General features: G+C 36.4%; 1 protein-coding gene across 1 annotated transcript; it reads left to right on the plus strand.

Annotated features, from left to right (window-relative positions):
• The first annotated feature begins 1402 nt into the window (after positions 1-1402).
• LOC127978657 (chloride channel protein 1-like) lies at positions 1403-19814 on the plus strand. Its single transcript, XM_052583457.1, has 23 exons — positions 1403-1643; positions 6822-7104; positions 7188-7319; positions 7718-7846; positions 8242-8375; positions 8553-8630; positions 8790-8868; positions 9740-9865; positions 9951-10035; positions 10431-10532; positions 10694-10778; positions 11517-11672; positions 11954-12023; positions 12787-12897; positions 13127-13340; positions 14572-14705; positions 15039-15226; positions 15435-15516; positions 15691-15776; positions 16068-16112; positions 16289-16393; positions 17725-17811; positions 17896-19814. The coding sequence occupies exons 1-23, from the start codon at positions 1593-1595 to the stop codon at positions 18361-18363; spliced, it is 3030 nt and encodes a 1009-aa protein (XP_052439417.1). The 5' UTR covers positions 1403-1592; the 3' UTR covers positions 18364-19814.
• Positions 19815-19861: the final 47 nt, after the last annotated feature.

Here is a 19861-nt window from a genome sequence, read left to right on the forward strand (position 1 = left end):
TTCATTGCAAAGGATCCTTTCATGAGTAGGGTTGGGAACTGAAAACCGGTTCTTATTCAGAACCGGTTCTGTTGTTTTAAAAGAACCGGAACAGTGAGCAATTTCTAAGTTTCAGTTCTGAAAACGTTTCTGGTGCGACACGTGACCAAGCGCTGTGAGTGTGAGCAGCCTTGCGCAAGTGATCCGACGACTCGGTGTTTCCCCAAAGGATATCACAAATCAAATAACAGAAACGCCGCCCTGCCTCTTTAATTACTGAGCTCATTGATTCCACAGACGCGCCGCGTCGTGTTGCCTCAACTGTGCGCGCACTCGCGCCTTTGATAACTGTGCACGTCGTTGTGTCTGACTGTCCATGTACCTGCAGCCGCAGCACCTGCCGCCACTACATGACATTATATTTGTCCCATATTGTCATTAATATAGCTACATACTGACTTCAACTTGGACGACTAATTAAATAGACTGCTCTTGTTATGCAAGTATGAGGGTTAGATTTAGTGCACAGGTCATTTCAAGAGTGACAAACAAAGTGATAGAAAACAATTATTTTCATGCATTTTAAAAGTAAAATGGAAACCACTCATTGCATCACACCATCTCCTGATTGCATTTTTATTTGTAAAACAGGGGCGTGGAGTGTGTGGTTATAGATACAACAGTTTATATTTCATTAATTTGGGGAAATTAACAAGTTTATTAAACCTCAAGGGACTATTTTGCCAACCAGCTTATTCCTGCTTGAAAAGCAAAATGTTATTGATAGTGTAAAAAGCATCAACTTTGAAGCACATGCTGATTGATGGACTAGTATTACTCAACATTACTTACTACCTTCCAGCAACACTACATTCAGTGAAGGTAAAATAGTAAAAAAAAACTTAATAATAGTTCATTTAAATGGAATCGAAACCGGAAAATTTGTATACTGTAATATATGATGAATTTTGACATTGCCAACCTTTAAATTAAGTTGACAGTAAGTTTTTCTGAATGTGTTTATATAACGCTAAAACTGTCTCTGCGTGTCATTAAGTGTATCGTTCATCATTCTGTTGGTCATCGCTGATGAAAAGGGCAAATCAGAGACGGCACTGGGTGATTTGGTCCTCCCAGTGCTGCCCTCATCATGTTTCATGGAGGACGGGGAGTTCCCTCGGCCGCTCAAACCCTCACTGTGCCCCTTTCCAAATGAACAGGTGATCAGTCTTAGTTTGTTGCCAGGGGCGACAGGATTGGCCACTATTAAATAAACCAGCCCTGCTAATGAAGGGCCAGATGGGTTTAGTTTGGCATCTACACTCTCTTTCTAACTCTCACCCACATGCATAAACACATGTATGTGTCCAGGGCACATCCACATCCACATAAACGCACACACACACGCATGGCTTAGTCGGGCAGCTGGAGTGCTGTGTTGCACCATATGAAAAGGTGTGTGAGAGAGAGATGGCTGTGCATGTGTAAAGCTAGGAAAGAGAGCTCGAGTGAGAGGATTTGCATGAGCCCTCTCTCCCTCAGTCCATGTCACCCCAGGGTGGGAATGCTAAGACAGACAGCCGGTTTATTTTTGGTTCAGTGACAGTGTGTCAATGGCCGCAGATGCGTCGCAAAGGAAGGCTCTGAGATATCAGCAGACCGTGGTCAGTCCCTGTCTCTCTCCTGCTCTCTCTCTATCTCCCTCACCCTTGCTTCTGCTCTTTCTTCTGTCTGGTTGCTCTTTAGTCTGTTGTGAATTGCTGTTCTTCTGTCGTTTGAAATAGTATGGGCTGAAAGATGTTGCACAATCTTTGCATGATGTGTATATTTGTACTGACTGAGTCACCGTTTTGAGCGTTGGGCTGCAGAACTCACGGGAACGTGCAACAGGAGGTAGTCATTTTCCTCCTGTCATTTTCTCTATCTTTTACGTCATCTCTCATTTATGTATATATAGGCTCCTGAAGAGTACTGTACTTTTATTTTACTTTATTTGTATATGATTGCAGTGCAACTTTTTAAAGAGAATAAGCCCATGCAGTCAGTACTATGACTATAATAAAAAATGAGTGATTCTTCAGTCAGAATGGCTATGCAAAAAAAAAAAGTGTTCTTTCATAATAAAGTAGAGATTAATAATTTAATAAATATATTTAAAGTCTTTCTTAATTTCTGTTTTGAGCTGGACTTTTAAATATGTGCAAATAAGGGAAAGTGTATTTTGCACTTTTTCTAAACAGCTTTTATAAACTTGACAAAAGCTGTGATGAAATCTTTTTTTTAACATACAGTACAATACACATAAGATTCATTTTCTAACATTCCGAATCAAAAGACTAACTGAAGAATTACTCAAATATACACATTTTATACACTACTGTTCAAAAGTTTGTGGTGTGTTTTTTTATGGTTTTTGAAGGAAGTACCTTTTGCTCAACAAAACAGTAATTTTGTGAAATATTATTACGATCTGTATGTCCCTTGAACATCTTGTGTGATTGACTGTCTGCTGTGATTGCTGCTTTGACTGAAGGGGAGGTGAAAGAGGTTGAACGTTTGAGTGTTTGAAATGCCGATGATATATCTTGGTTAGAGTGTACTATCAATGTAGTATTTCTTTCTTACTGGATGTCATCAGTTGAGGTCATCTTTTTCCAGTCTTGTCACTGTGATTTATTGAACAGTATGTACACAGTATGACTGAACAAGAGAAAATGTGTAAATGTTTGATCAATAAGCATATTTTGGGTTATGGGTCACCTATAGAATACCTCAGTCTTCCAGTGATTTGCAGCATGAAAACAACTAAAAGACATTTTGAAATGTATTTTAATTTGATGTCTTGATCTGTAGGAGTTCAGGTTTATGACAATAAGCAGATATTCCATGCAGCGACAACCAGTGGTACTGTAGAGTTTTATCAGTCATGTGATATAGGTGGATACTAGAAATGGCTTCTGGAAACTAATAACTGGCAAACATCGAAAACCTGGCAATCTCAAGCTGTTTCTTAGCCATTTTTGTCGCAAACAGGGCTTTAGCTTTAGCTGTACTTTACAGTGGTTTAGTAATTTTAGAGTTTTTGTGATATTATTGGTTGCATTTTTGATCACTCACTGTTGAATCTCGGCTATTTGTCTCATATTTACGTTTTAGTTATTCCATTATATGCTTTATAGTTTTTATTGTATTTAGCTTTCATTTTATATTAGTCATTTCAGTTCTTCACATTGAACTTATTCATTTCAGCTAGTTGCCAATGCATCATTTCTAATTAAGAATTTTATTTTATTTCAGCTTTTTTCAGTTACCAAAAAATTATTTTTAATTGTTAACAACACTGTGCAATTTACATATGAGGTCAATCGTTTTATTTATTTATTTTTTTTTTTTTCATTTTTTTAACTTTACTTCTACTTAATATGAAGTGTACAAAGTTACCAAATGAAAGAGCCTGAACAGAAAGCCCAGGCATATTGGGATATGTTGACAAGTGTGGTCATCCCAGCATGGGAAGAACATCTATTTTAGAAGCCCTTCACCAGAATTACATATGACTTTACATAACATCACATGACAACACCATGACAATTGCCTCGATAGCCTTCCCATACAGCCATCAGCATGACCGAAAGCACAGCAGCATATCATTAAAAAACTTTAGCTTTAAAACATTAGCACTTTATGAACAGAATTACTTATTTCTAGATGTGCTCTTAGTGTTTTTTTTTATATTAAAAAGACAAAATCTTTGGTTGTGCTCTACCTACATGCATGTGTGAACTGCACTCTTTGCCTCAGCGCCACATTTGTTGTTAGCTGTCTAGTGCTAGTAAGCATTACAGTGTCACCTGATTATAGGTTTCCAGCTTTCCTTGGGAGTCCTTGAAAGACAGATGAACAAATTGGAAGATAGAAAGATCCACACAGAGGTGTGTGGGGAAGTGTGGCCATGAACATTGGGTCACACCGAAGCTATTATTAGCCTAGCAGCTAGTATTACAGGCCCTGGTTAGAAAGGGGGTAGTTCCAATCTATGGCGGACGGAGGGGATCTGCAGGGGGTGTAGAAGAACATAGGTGTAGGAGCAGACTGGTACGAGATGAGAAGAGAGGAGGGGGTGGAATATAGAGAAAGCAAGGATTAAATGTACTGTGGGAACGGGTGAAAGTAACTGGATAGAAGCAGGGAATGAGAGAGAGATGTGTTATGAGGAAGAGAGATACATGATAAACCTCTACATAGGCCCATTCCAAAGGTGAAAGTGAGCGCCTAAAAGCAATAAAACTCCAAATAGTAACACATATAGATACACATTTAATATTCGCTGTAAAATAATAGGTCTAAAGCAAAGAAAAATGGTTTTAAGTATGATTAAAAATATATACCATAATAGTTTATACTAATACGTACTGCATTAATTTAATCAAATATGCAGTAAAACTGTAATATTTTGAAGTTATATTATAATAGTTTTTGTTTTTTATTTTAACATATTAAATTTTATTGTTTATTAAATTTGTTTATTGTTATACACAATATTTTGTACTCCAAAAACATTTCTCATAGTGAGTTTCTATGCAAATCTGAGATTATTAGCAAGTGTTTTTTTTTTTTTTTTCTCTCGAGGAAACCATGATACAGGGATTCCAACAGATAACCAGCAGTTATTTGACATGTATTTATTAATTTTTTTATGTAAAAGTATGAATGAAAAAAAATGCATTTATTTATTTTCACTTTATTTAAGCTTATCAAGCATGAAAATGACCACAAACATGCAAACCCATATTTGATCATGCTTGTGTAGAAGTTTTGAACACTTTGAACACTTTGAACGCTTCTGTCAGATCCACATTTACCTCTTCACATCTTTATTTCCATACTGAAAATAGCATCTGTAAGTCCATAAGTCAACATTTCAACAAGTTGTAGTTGATCACTCCGATACAGTGCATCAAGGTTGTTTCATATTCACCACACAGCCCACGTGAAAAAAATACTATAGTAATTTATAGTAAATACTATAGTGTTTTTGAAGTACATATACTATAGTAAAATGTATTATACTGTAAATATTATAGTATTTGCAACAATTTGTTAATGAATGCTAAGCATACTGCAGTGTTAACTATAGTAAACTGATTAACTGTAATAAATACTGTAATATACTTTAGTTTTTACTACAGTAAACTGTAGTGTATTTTAGTATATTATACCCTATAAATGTAGAAAACTTTACAATTATTTTTTTAATTAATTAAAAATTAATTTGTTTATATTAGTATGGTTATTATATTACCACATAAATATATAGAATACCACATAGAATTACCACAACAAATTAATTCAAATTCTTTACTATAGTACGGTTTAAAAACACTATAGTATTTACTATAAATTACTGTAGTATTTTTTCATGTGGGAGGGTAGGCCTACATCATGTTCCAATCCCATTTACTCTCCCTATCATTAGGAAATCTGACAAATTGTTTATAGAGTAATTTATGAGATTTGCGGATTTAAATGAAACATCTATCTCATTTAATATTTATAAGAAAGAAACGCTTTTTGTTTCTGGTCAAACTACTGGTGTGTGTGTGTGTCTGTGTGTGCGCGCTCTTGTTTTTGTGAAATATCAGGACACAACTCTGTATAATGACATGGGTATGACACAGGTGTTACAAGGAGAGGGTGACTTATGAGGACATAACCCATGTCCCCATTTTTCAAAACTATACAGAATGAGTTTGTACAGTATAAAAACCATTACGCCTATGGGATGTCCCCACTTTTCACAAAAACAAACATGAGTGTGTGTGTGTGTGTGTGTGTGTTAGAGAAAGTAAGTAGGAATGAAGACCCAGGGAATGTATTTTCCAGATGTCTAGGTCTCATCCGGATGGTAATAAATCTAAATGTAGACTACTGCTCTTCCGCCGGTGGTCTTACTCGGAGCATGTCGAGAAGATTTTCCTCTATTTTTGGGCTCCCTCTCCTCTGTCACCTCTCGGGTGCATCATGTTGTTTTCAAAAAACAAGAGCAATGTTTTAATTTATTAAAAAAAAAAAAATTTTGACACGTTTCTGTAACAATTTGTTATGTGATTACACCAGTGATAAACATTAAAAGTGATATCAAAACTTTTTTTTTTTTGTCAAATGAAATGCATTTCACAAAAATAAGTGAAATGCATATTTTAACATGGTTAATCTGAAGAAGTGTTGACAGCAGAAAACATTGACTTCTTAAATGTTAATGAATAATACAATTTAAAAATAAATTCAAATAAATTCAAAAATATTATGACTAATAAAATAAAATGTAAAATATAATAAAATAATAATAGTCGTAGCAATAATGCTAATAATAATAGTAGTTATAATAATAATAATACACCAAAGGAAAGCATTTATTTTGCTTTTATTTACTTTTGACCTCCTGAAAAACTGTTGAAAAGATTTTTTGGTATTTTATTGCAAGAAATGTGACTTCAGTATTAGATATTTTCAAAAAAATACATATACAAATTGTTTTCAAATGGACTTCTTTCGGACAAATCTAAAGGTATAACAGCAGTTGTCTTGTATATCTGCACAAGATAAGGTGGTGTGTTGTAGTGGGAAATAATCTGACCTGGTTACTGTAAGTTTTTTCATTTATATTGTGAATATGTACACATTTATTTTACTTAACTATTATAATATTTGGTTATTTATATTAAGTTTTGTTATGTTAAAAGTTGCTCCATGGGGATTGTACCTGTAAGTTGCTTCAGGTAAATATGTCAGGTATTTATCTGATCTCTTCTGTAACAAAAACCTGTGATATTCTCCATCAGCTATATGGAGAGTACAGGGAGCACCCTGGTGGGTCCCAGAGGAGAGAGGCCACTCGCCTTCTGATGGAGAGACAGCGGAAAAAACATGGACATGGACATGGACATCACTACCACGGACACCACCATTACAGCCACCATGGGCGCACTCACAATCGAAGACGCCATCACAGACGCAAGCATGTGGAGCTGGACATCGGCAGCATTCATGACCTGCAGGAGGAGGAGGAGGAGCAAGGCCACACGTCGTCCTTCAAGAAACGCAGATCCTACTCCAAGTGCAGAGGTCAGTAACAGTGAGCCTTGCCAAAGCCGGAAGGAAATAAATGTGAAGTCTGGAATCTGATAGCGATTGTAATGTTTTCCCAGACTGTGTGGCTCGAGTACAGAAGTTCCTCGTCTCCAAATTGGGAGAAGACTGGATCTTTCTGGTGTTGTTGGGTATTACCATGGCATTAGTTAGCTGGACCATGGACTATGCTAGTGCCAAGAGTCTACAAGGTACTAGTCTCCCCAGAATACCATCTGCTTGTCTTTTTACTTATTCTTCTGTTATTTAATTTTGCATATGTTGCATTTAGTTAGTATATATTTATTGTTTGATTTCATTTCCCTTATTTGTGTCTTATTTATTCTAATTCAAAGTGTGTGTGCGTGCCTGCGTGCATGCATGTGTGTGTGTGCAGAGAGAGAGAGAGATTTGGGGGTCCATGTATCAAAACATTTGAACATCCCTCTTCTGTTTTGCCTAGTGTTATACGTCCTATTCTTTTGTCTCTGTTTTTCCCACTCTTCTTTTCTAAAACTTCTACGTACTGCTTGCTTTTGTCTTCTATGTTGTCCTTCTCTTTCTCTACCTCATGTGCTCCATCACTTCTGTCCTTTTCCGTGTCTCTCAGCCTATAAGTGGTTTTATGGGGAGTTGAGGGGAAATATCCCGCTGCAGTACCTGGTCTGGGTCTTCTATCCCATGGTGCTCATCCTGTTTGCCTCCCTCTTCTGCCACCTGGTCGCTCCTCAGGCCATTGGTGTGTAGCTTCATTGTTTCATTAGCTTCTTTAGTTTTATTTACTTGTTTACTTTTTCTTTCGCCAAGGTCTCTATATGTACAGTATATCAGCCACATAAAAATAGTCTTTAACCACTGTAACTTCTGCTCACTGTTTACTACTCAACAACGCCACCTGCTGGTTCATCTATTCAGCCCATTGATTGCCAACCTGTGGTAATTATGCAGGTTGCAGGAAGATATTCTTTTATTTTATCTTATAAAACTGACACTTTCAAATTATTTAGGTTCAGTACAATGTCACATCTGATCAGTTGTAACTTGATTTACAGACCTTTCACATTCCTTCTTTTTCCAAGCCGTTTGATTGTTTTGTCTCTTTTCTTTCCTCCTCTGACTCTTATTTCCCCTCAGGCTCCGGTATTCCAGAGCTGAAAACCATACTCCGAGGTGTTGTGCTGAAGGAGTATCTGACACTCAAGGCATTTATTGCGAAGGTGGTGGGACTCACTGCTGGCCTGGGCAGTGGTATGCCGGTTGGCAAAGAGGTGAGAAACATTTGATTTTGCAGTCTCATGTAACATACACAGGGGCCTCAATTTTCCATTTTACATGATACAAAATGCACTGGGATTTAGTGTGTACAGGTGCCAGTTAATGTCACCTAAACTGGCCTCAGCCCCATTTGATGCTTACCTTTAAACTGTGCTGTTTTTATGCATTAGGGTCCCTTTGTTCACATAGCCAGTATCTGTGCCGCTGTGCTAAGCAGGTTTATGTCTTTCTTCTCTGGAGTTTATCAGGTAAGCAGAAGTGCATGGAGATCCTGCAATGCACATTTGGCTTCTCCATTCATAAAATGCTGAATGCTCATTTATCATCCAGGCGCAGGACAGCTTTTGTACTTGTTGTACCCTCAACTGTGTCTGCTTCACTGTTTTTGTCTGCCTCTGTGTCAGTAGAGCCCATACTGTTATACAGACATCCTCACAGTGGGCTGTGCTGTGGGGGTCGGATGCTGTTTTGGAACCCCTCTTGGAGGTAAAGTGTGTGCAGAAATGCCATTTCCTTGATTTTTCAGTTCTTTTTTAAAAGGATTCATGTTTGTTGTGCAGTAAAGTGTCTAACGGAAGTTATAAATCAGACAAAAATGTAGTATGTAGTCAGATTTGTGCTGAAAGAATAAACTGGGTAATAAATAAATAATAATTAGTAACAATTGAAAAGTTTTTTGGCAGTTTTTATTTATTTAATTTAAGAAATTAATACTTTTAGTATGCAAAAATGTGTTACAATTAATTTTAATGTACTGAAATTAACTGAAATTAAATTAAATACTGAAATTAAATCTTAAAAGATTTGTATTTCAAATAATTGTTTTTTATTCTGAATCTTAAGCAAAATGTATGATTATTTGCCAGTAAAATGTATTGACGTAGAGGTTTTTGCATTCATATTTTGATTGTATAAATAATATTAATACTAAATAAATAAGACATACAATACCACACAGAATTTTGGAGGCAGATATTTATTGTTGTTGTTGAAAGAAATTAAGAATTTTATTCTACAAGGATGCATTAAATGTAATAAGTTGACAGTGACAGTAAAGACTTTCCTGGTAAGAAATGTATGATGATTTGCACAAAAATATTAAGCAGAGCAACTGTATTTCAACATTGATAATTTTGAGAAATGTTACTTGAGCACCAAATCAGCATATTGGAGTGATTTCTGAAAGATCATGTGACACTGAAGACTGGAGTAAATTCTAAAGTATGTTAAAATAGTGAGCAGTTATTTCAAATAATTTCACAATTCACATGTATATATTTCACATTTGTATTATCAAATTTGATTCCCTTCTTTAGATGACAGTAACCACTCTAAATGTTTTCTTTGGTTCATCCAGGTGTTTTATTCAGCATTGAAGTCACATCAACCTATTTTGCTGTGAGAAACTACTGGAGGGGCTACTTTGCTGCCACTTTCAGTGCTTTTATTTTTAGAGTGCTGTCTGTGTTTAATAAGGATGCAGGTGAGATGCGAAGTCATATTCGTGAATGAAGTCACTACCATTCGTCTGTAATGAGGATGTTTTATTCCCATATCTGTTGTTTCAGTTACCATCACTGCTCTCTTCCGCACCAACTTCCGTATGGATTTTCCTTTCGACCTGCAGGAGCTCCCGGCGTTCGCCATTATTGGGTGAGAGCGCGGGGGCAAGAGCGTGCCGTTCGTGGTGAGGGCACAATCCTGAAGCTGTGTGTGCGCGCGTGTGTGTGTGTTTGTGTGTGTGTGCCATACTGCAACCCTTGACACACTCGCATACCTGAGCACACAGCTCTTTAACTTAACCAAAGTGACCAGATGGTGGCAGTATATTTGATTTTTTTTTTTTAGAAGGTCATGTTTCACTAACACATTTTGATGAGGTTATTGTACTATATTGCATAATAATTGTGCTCACACTGATCCAAAACAATTCAGCAAAAGAGCACAGCAATCTTCTTGTATTATTAACAGCTGTAAATGTGATTTTTATATTTGAATCACTGGAATAATGTGATTGTTTTTGTCTCTGATTTGCTTTCTCTCCACAGGATCTCTTGTGGGTTCCTGGGAGCTTTCTTCGTTTACCTGAACCGCCAAGTTGTCCTGTTCATGAGAAGACCGAACATTCTCACAAGATTCCTTACAAAACAGTAAGAGAAATGAACGCCGCACATGATAACAGGCAATATATGACCTTTAGCATTATTCTAGTATGCAGTACTCACCTGAGAGTTATTTTGCTGTAATCACAATCTTTCAAATTATTACTCAAGCAAAATAATGACAAAATGTGTCACATTTTCTTTCTCAGCCGGCTGATTTTCCCTGCTGTTGTGACCTTAGTGGTTACGACACTGACATTCCCTCCGGGCTTTGGGCAGTTCATGGCTGGAGAGGTCAGATTAGAAATATTTGATAACTGATGCTACAGTTTTGTTCATTTTTATAACTAAAAAATTATATCAGCTATTTAGGATCTTCTTCTAATGCAGAGGTTCTCAACCAGGGGTCCGGTGCCTACAAGGGGACCTTGGCAAACCTCCAAAAGGGGCCCCAGGATGATTTTAAATAAGACAAAAAAAAGCATACAAATAAACTAAAATTACTAAAAATCTAGATATTTCTTACTTTACTTTTCTGGTCTTTGATGAACCAGGATTCTCACTTTGTGTTTGACCAGGTGTTATTTTTTTATAAATCACTTATTATGTAGAAAATATTATATATCAATAAATATTTGCTCTTTACAAGCTCTAATATTTTATCAAGTATAAATTGTGAGTACAAATACTTTCATAAATCCTCATCTTCGATGCTTATCCAGTAAATCGACAACAACTGGAAAGGTCTTGGAAATATTTTGATTTTGAAGAGTAGGAACCTGAAAGAATATTGCAATCTGGAAATGGAATGTACAAACGAGTAGTGTTCACTGATTTAAATAAGTTTTAAAAACAAAACGTTGTCATTACAGCAGATCTTTTTTTGTGTAGAATGGTGGGAATTTGAGTCACAGAGGTTGAGAACCACTGCTATAATGTTTATGGTCTGTCTGTCATTCAGACAAACTGAAATCTTTTGAAATTTTTCAATCATTTGGGTTTAAATGTGAGTTTGACTGTGTTTGTCCGCAGCTGATGCCCAGGGAGTGCATCAACTCTCTGTTTGATAACTTCACCTGGACTAAAATCTGGGGTTCTTCCCTTCCTCCTGGTCTCGGTCGCTCTGCTGTGTGGTTTCACCCTGATGTCAGCATCTTTGTCATTCTTATTCTCTTCTTTATCATGAAGGTTGGTCCTTTGCGATATTTTGTTCACATTGTTCTCTGTCAGTTAAGTAATTTTCTCTTTAAACACTACGAAAGTACCGTGCACTGACACTAGTTTTAGTTATCATGTATAGTTGTCTAGCTGGCTTCAATAAAAGCTGCTTGTTCCACAGTCATTCTCTCTCTCCATCTGTCATGTTTGAAGCTGCTGAAGCAGTTGCTGAATACAGGTTGTGCTGACAGCAGTCTTTGAGATTTTAGAATTAAGGCAATCATGTGAAAGCATTATTATTCATCTCACAGTTCTGGATGTCTGCAGTTTCCACCACGATGCCCATCCCGTCTGGAGCTTTTATGCCTGTCTTTGTATTGGGTAGGTCACTGGTATTATTTATTTATTAGTGGCTGCTATTTATGGATATTTTCTCATTTATTTAAGGATCCTTTTAACATACAGTGGGATCCAAAAGAAACCATGTTGCCATGCTGGGATTTTAGATCTATTTCAAATTTATAAAATGTATAAAAATAATTTGTTGATTTGAAGATTTTGAACAAATAAATGTTTTCAAAGAAATGAGTGTTATTTACAATATATAAATATATATAAGACTTTTTTATAAATAAATATTTTTGTTTTTACACAATTTTAGGACACTAATCAAATAAGTATTTTTTTGGTAAAACAAATAATTTAATTACATTTTTACATTTATTGTAATTAGAAAAAAAATCAATCATTTTCAGTAGCAGTCTCAGACTTGGATCTCACTCTAAATATTTACATTCACTTTGACTTACAGAAATTAGCCATGCAGATAATTTTTTTTATTTTATTTAATTTATTTTCATTTTATTCTTTTATTTTACTTTATGCAATAATATTCAACAGCTAAATATGTACATTCACTTATTAGACTGAAGTTAGTCAGACATTTTTTATTTTATTTATTTTTGTTATCAAATTTTTTTATGCAACAATTTTCGCTAGCTGCATGTCCCAGACTTTCAGATCTCAGGGTAAATATTTAAATGCACTTGTTACACTCACATAATTAATTTTTTTTTTACTTTCATAGAAATGTTATATTTTATTTCTTCTTTTTTTTTGAATATCCACTGCAATGTCTTTACAGGTGCTGCATTCGGGCGCTTAGTGGGTGAGATCATGGCTACTCTCTTTCCTCACGGTATCCTGTTTGATGGAATACTGTACCGCATCATCCCTGGAGGGTACGCTGTCATTGGTCAGTCATCCTTTCCTCCTCTTCCAATCCACCACTCTTACCTAATGTGTGCTCATATTGTGCTTATGATGTCACTTCCTGTTCCTATCCTTTCTTCTCTTAATCTCTTATCTTCCGCTGCATGTGTCCATACTCTCTCCACTCATTATGTCACCCCTGTCATGACCCTGTCTTACAGCTCTCCATCTTTCCTTCCTGGTACTCTATTGTTTTCTCCCTGTTCCTGAAGGTGCAGCGGCTCTGACGGGGGCCGTCACTCACACCGTTTCCACCGCGGTGATCTGCTTCGAGCTGACCGGTCAGATCTCTCACATCCTTCCCATGATGGTCGCCGTCATCCTGGCCAACATGGTAGCGCAGGGTCTGCAGCCATCACTGTACGACTCCATCATCCAGGTCAAGAAGCTGCCCTATCTCCCAGAGCTGGGCTTCGGCCACATAAGGTGCGCAGACATCACAAACACCAGCACTATGTGCTCCACGTGTATGCATGGCTCAAACCGCAACCAGGTTCCCTCACCCTTGCATGCACACAGCATCTCAAAGTCCTTGTGATTCATTAGCAGCAGGAACTGTTAGTGAATACACTTGTTAACGAGGGGCAGCAACATGAAGTTTTGGCACCCTTCCAGCTAACACTGAGCCGCTCCACATGCATTGGATTTGGGCTATTGTTTCTGTATTAGAGCAATGCATAAAATTCATTAGCATTCTGATGCATGGACATTTAGACAATCCTTTATGATTCACTCCTCCTCTTCTTCATGCTGAATTAAATCTAGTATTGCCACCTGTTGTTCTGTAGCGTTTGCTACTTCAGTTAAGCGAGTGAAAGTGGAGCAGGCATATTGAGTGGAGGCAGGGACTGATTTGCATATTCATTGGTCTAAATACTGTATGCTAAAAGAGGTAAGGGTGTAGAGTTAAATTTAAGCCATTTTAAGTCATGAAGAAATACTTTTAAAAAAGGAAATAAAAAAAATATGACTTTAAATGCTATAAGTTAATTTAGACATCAGTACAACATTATAATGTACAGTGTAGAGTTACAGTAAAACATAATGGGATTACTTAAAATAAAAGTTAACCAGTGAGATGTCAGCTAGTTTCCGAGGTCTTTTAATTTATCTTGATGTACTAAAATAATATTACAAGTTATTTAGACATTTAAAAACAATAAAAATTACAAAACACAATTACTAAAAATGTAACATTCTGCATGACCATGCAGAAAATATAAAAATAAAATCTAATTCAAAATATTTGTAAAAAACGATAATACTTCTTAATCTTAATGATACTAAAATAACACTGGTACAGTATGAAAAAAAATTAAGGGTATTTTTTTTTGGGGGGGGGGGGGTAAAATTATGACTATTATTACTGGGCCTAATATGGTACAGTATGTGTCATTATTTTACCCATATTACCAAAGCAGCCAATAAGTTTGATGAAATGTGACATTTTCTGCTTCCTTTTAAAAGCATATTTATTTTACTAACTATACACTTTTATATATAGTAAGTGCATTTTATTATTTGGATTAAATATTGTACATCTCTTGAACAGTTAGAATAGACCATAGACCACCGGTCTAGAGTTAATAACCTTTTTAAGCTCTGTCAACCAGCCTTTAGCCTGTGAAATTACCACACAGTTTCTGTTTTCCTGCAGCCAGTATAATATCTTCGTGGAGGACATCATGGTGAGGAAAGTGAAGTTTTTATGTTCCCACTCTACATACAGAGAAGTACTGCATTTGCTGGACTCGACCTCTTTAAAAACCTTCCCACTGGTCGACTCCAAAGGTAATGTCACGTAGGCTGTCTAGACAATTTCTTGAGTCTAATTACATTTCCTATTATGGCATTTTTCTAGCTGCATGCAGTCTACCAAGGTGAGCTATGAATTAGTATTTTGTTTCAGTCCTAAAGCTCTGTTTAAAAACCTAACAAGCTATCAGCCTCATGTCGTTTGCTTAGACACATGAAGTTGCTTCTTTATAGAATTTCAAATCAGTCAGGACCTGTATGAGGCCTATCTCTATACAGCAGTACAGGTTTTGGAACAGAGCCCTAGTGTCAGAAACCATTTTAATACTCATATGTAACTGGCTTCTGAACTCACTTCACCTTCAACAGAATCTATGATTCTATTGGGCAGCATTGAGCGGTCTGAGCTTCTCGCCCTCTGTGATTGGTGGCTGTCAGCAGAGAGGCGGATCCTAACACAAGGACAGAGCTCACAAGGCCAAGTGCCTTGTGCCAAAATCAGCTGGGAATCCTTTGCCTTTGTTGATGAGGAAGAAGAGGAGAATGAAGATGATAAGGTCTATCTATCTATCTATCTATGATTCCCATCCATCCATCCACCCATCAAAACACAACAGGGAACTGCTTTGCTTAGAAAATATAATTTAATAAATAATAATAAAATTACATTACATAATAGTTTTTTTTTATTTTTCCTGAAACTTTGCTTTTGCATGCCTTTTCAAAATGACAGTTTGTACTTACTCTTCTCTGTGAAATGTTTAGACGATACCGGTTCAAGAGGAAAGAAACGGTCCTGTGCCTCCACCCAAACCTTCAGAACCATCCACCAATCACACGTCTCCCGGTGAGAAACTCTCCAGCAAACATAACTGAGCCCTCCTCTTTAGAAACCTTAATAAACCTCAGGCAAGCACTTCTAGTGAACAGGCATCTTGAGGCCATATGAGTGATACTCATCCTTTAATCCGCCTTCCGTCTCTTCCATTTTTTTCTTCTCTCTCCTCCTCTTCTTGCTTAGATAAGGGTCCTTCTCCGTCTTTCAGGAGAATTTTACGTAACTTCTTTTCATCCTCTTCAGAACGACACACAGAAGGTCAGCCACAGGTACATTGTTAGTGTCTATAAGTCCCTTGTGAAAACCTGTGTGTCTGACTTGCCCTCAGCATGTATGAAATTTTAATGTAAGGTCGATAAAATGAGAAGAGCCAATGTGTTGCTAATGGTCTGCATTAATATTCATCAGTGTTTTTCAAGGACATGTGCGGTTAAAGGGAAGTGAATGGTCTTCCATAGAATGTGTCAATATGCAAATATTCTTGCTGAAATGTTAATGAGTTTGAATACTTGGTTTAAATGCACCATGCCATGTGTAATATAATTATTTTTTCACCCTAGGAGCCTTACCCTCCACCTTTAACTGATACAATGACACCAGAACAGGTATTACCAATACTATTAGTAATAAGCTTCCGGGTAGATATTAAAGCATGAAAGGAAATTATATTAATGTAGGTTCTGGATTATTGTTAGATGTTTTAATACTGCAGAAGAATTGCTAAAATAAAACTAGGCATTGCACAGTTGAAGCTTTACGTGGTTTTGATTTGGTCACATAGATCAAAGTCTGGGAGGAGACAGAGATGGACAAACCTCTAGATATCGATCAAATCAGAATAGACCCCTCCCCCTTCCAGCTGGTTGAGAGAACATCACTGCATAAGGTGAGAGACATGCCAAATCAAGTCAAGTCATTTGAGATGTCTCTTTGTGCATTATACAAAACATACTGTGTAATAAACACGAAAATATAACAGAGTTAATGTTGCAAACTTCATCAGTTATGAAACAAATACAAATTCGAAGTCAGTTCAGAGTTGATTCAGTTCAGCTCAATAACAGCATCGATGTTGCAATGCTCATCAGTTCATCAAAAAAAGGGTGGTTGTGTACACACATTTCAGTTCAAACAACTTGTAAAAGTGCATGTAGCATCCGATGACCCCTTTAAACCAAATGCGTCAAATGTAACATTCTTTTCACTCCATTTGTCCTGTTGACAGACGCATCTGTATACTGTATCCAGTGTAGACAAGATAGAGGCAGTGATTGAAATTTCTGTTCTGCATTCAGCCTAAATAAATGTCAAGCCATCCACACACATAAGTTCACAACCCTGGCAAGGGTGATCGCGGAAATAAGTGAAGATGACACACAAGCATATTCAAACAAAATGAAAAACAAAAACATGGTCAAAAGCATTTTTCAAATATTGCTTAGTGCACGTTTAAGCAGACAACAGACATACTTCTGTGCAAAAGAAATCAAGGGAAATTTGGTTTCTCATTTCATTACTCCTTTAAATGACATTGTTAAATGTACGTAATGTAGCAAATCTCAAAATTAATCTATTTTTCATAATGTACATTGTTGTGATCCCTAAATTCACTTAGATTTAAAATGAATAATTTCAGTTGTAGTATTTACATTTAAATGAAATAAAATAGTTTAAATTTTATTTTGCAGTATGTTAAATAACGTTACATTTAATTAGTATAATTATTTAATATTTTAAAATAATTATTGGCTTATTGTATCAGCCAAAATTCTAATGATATATTCCTATTTATTGTTTTTTCTTTTTTTATTATTAGTCAAAACCCTTTAACCTAAAGTATAGAGATTTTTTGTTAATATTTCAATAATTCAACAACACTTTTGCATGTTCACAGTTCACTGATGTCTGTAAATAGTCACATGGCACACAGGTAAAAAAAACAAGAACGACACATTTTTAAATAATATATAAAATAGTATATTTTTAGCAAGCGTTTTATTTAATTTTTTTATTGTACAGTTATTTGTTTGTTTATTTATTTACATTTTACATTTAATTTAGTAATCATTAAATTTTTGTTAACTCACAAACTTCAGTTTGGAAAACACTTGCATAATTGGAACACATTTTTTTCATTTAAGCATGGTGATATAAAATTGTTCTGCTCATTATATCTTAATGATATAGAAGGTCAATAAAAACACTTTTTCCCCCCAGACTCATACCCTGTTCTCTCTGCTGGGCCTCAGTCATGCCTATGTAACCAATACTGGAAAACTAGTGGGAGTGGTGGCACTGAAAGAGGTAGCTCATCCAACCATCAGTTGTCATGGCTAGTTAATTCTTCTTTTCCAGATAGTCTAACCCTTATTTCTTCTTCTGCATCAGCTTCAAAAAGCCATTGAAGGCTCCACACGCAGTGGCGTACGCTTGCGCCCCCCTCTTGCCAGTTTCCGTGACACAAATCGCAAAGCTTCGAAGCCTCCTCAGGCCTCCTCCCCTCCATCCTCCCCCGGCTCCACCACAGCTCCCTCCTCAACTCTGTCTGCACCCGTGGTCCCTCACGTCCATTCCCCGAGCCCAGCGGCCCCAGTGCAGCAAGAGGAGGAGGAGATGGAGGTGTGGATTGAGGGCGTGAAACGCGAGGTGATCGTGGGGAACAGCAGAAGCACGATGACTGGAAGCAGTAGTGGCAGCAGCAGCGGGACAGGAAGTAGTGACAGTGAGACAGGAAGTCCCGACAGCAGCCCAGCCCTACCGCCCTCCTCTCCTCCACCCCCCATCCCTCTTTCCACCCTGCAGCCCGTCCCGGAGAACAAGGAGGGTGAAGAAAACGAGGACGAGGAGCCCCTTTAGAACAAGTAAAGTTTGTTTTTCTTTTATTTAAGGGGTGAACAGTGTACTTTTGTTCACTTTTATTTTTATATAACATTTTCATGTTTTTTTATTCATGTGCTGCATTTCAAAGGTTTCAAACTGTCTGTTATTTTCCTGAGTCACACTTAGTTTGTTCTCCTGCTCTCTTTTCTGCTTCCTTTTCCTCTATTCTCTTGACTCTTTGTTTCCCCTATACATTTCCGTAAATAACTTTATTTTCCTTTTTTAAATTTCTGCCTCTTTTTCTTTTTTCCACTTAAGGGGAAGGAGGAAGAAGTAAAGAGTTCTCTTCTTATTTCTCCTCTTCCTCTAAAATTTTCTGTATATTTTATTTTCGTCTTTCTTGTTTTTCCTCTCACTTTTCTACTCACACTTGCGCTGTTTATTTCTCTTTCCTCTAAATATTTCTGTAAATAAATGTCATCTCTTCCACTACCACTTGCTCTTCCTCCTTTTTTTCCTTTTCCTCTAAAAAAATAAATAAATCTGTAAATGAATATAAACTGCCCCATGGGATTATGTTCAGATTGGTGCTCTTTTTTTTACTCCCCGATAACACTTCTTATATTTCTTGACATTCAGTAGTTTAATGTTACACTGCTGTCAAAAAAAAAAAAAAAAAATCTTCAAACATTTAATGATTATATTTTTAAATATATATATATAATGTTTATTGGAGCACTAAAACATGAACATTTTTATTACTGACAAAAATGATCATGTTGAACCAGGTTTACATGCGCCAGATTTCAGACCTCATGAAAACACTTGAAGTCTTCATACACCCGGATCATTTCATATGAACCCTTTCTTAAAGGGTATTAACCCTTTTATGTTATAAAATATACAAAATCAATTTCCAACAAAGAATATTTGCACTGCATTGTTAGTAGTTGTCAAAAATATCTTTATAAGAAAACATGGCCAGCAGGTGGCACTTTGAGGACCTCTTCAGAATCTGAACTTTCTTTTCACCTGGAACAAATTTTCCTTGTGCCCTTTTCCAGTTCAGGGTGTGCGCACTGTCCTTTCTTAATGAAACCCTTTATGTCCTGCCTTCATCTATCCTTAATTTTCTGAAATCTCTCTCAGGTGTCTCTCATGTCTTTAAACCAAGGACTGTCTGCTGTTTATGAACAATCTGTTAGTTGATATGATCTGCTGTCTTCTTTTAAACGACACAGTTATTTTAATGTAATTTTATATCTGTTCAGTCTGTGAGCAATAACTTGATTGGCCTCCATTTTTGTTTGTTTGTTTGTTTTTGTCATATTTATTAATTTATTTATTCTCTTTCCTTCTTGGCGTGATGAGATATCGACAGAAAAATGTTTGATTCTTAATGTAGCTTTGAAACATTGATTGTTTTTGTCTCATATCTTCCAAGAATGATTAACAATTCAATAAACTGATACATTTGAATTAAAAAACTTTTATCGTATAATTTTAAGATTAGTCAGCTATGTGGAATGATAAA

The sequence above is a fragment of the Carassius gibelio genome, chromosome B19, assembly GCF_023724105.1.
Source record: "Carassius gibelio isolate Cgi1373 ecotype wild population from Czech Republic chromosome B19, carGib1.2-hapl.c, whole genome shotgun sequence".
Classification (NCBI taxonomy): domain Eukaryota; kingdom Metazoa; phylum Chordata; class Actinopteri; order Cypriniformes; family Cyprinidae; genus Carassius; species Carassius gibelio.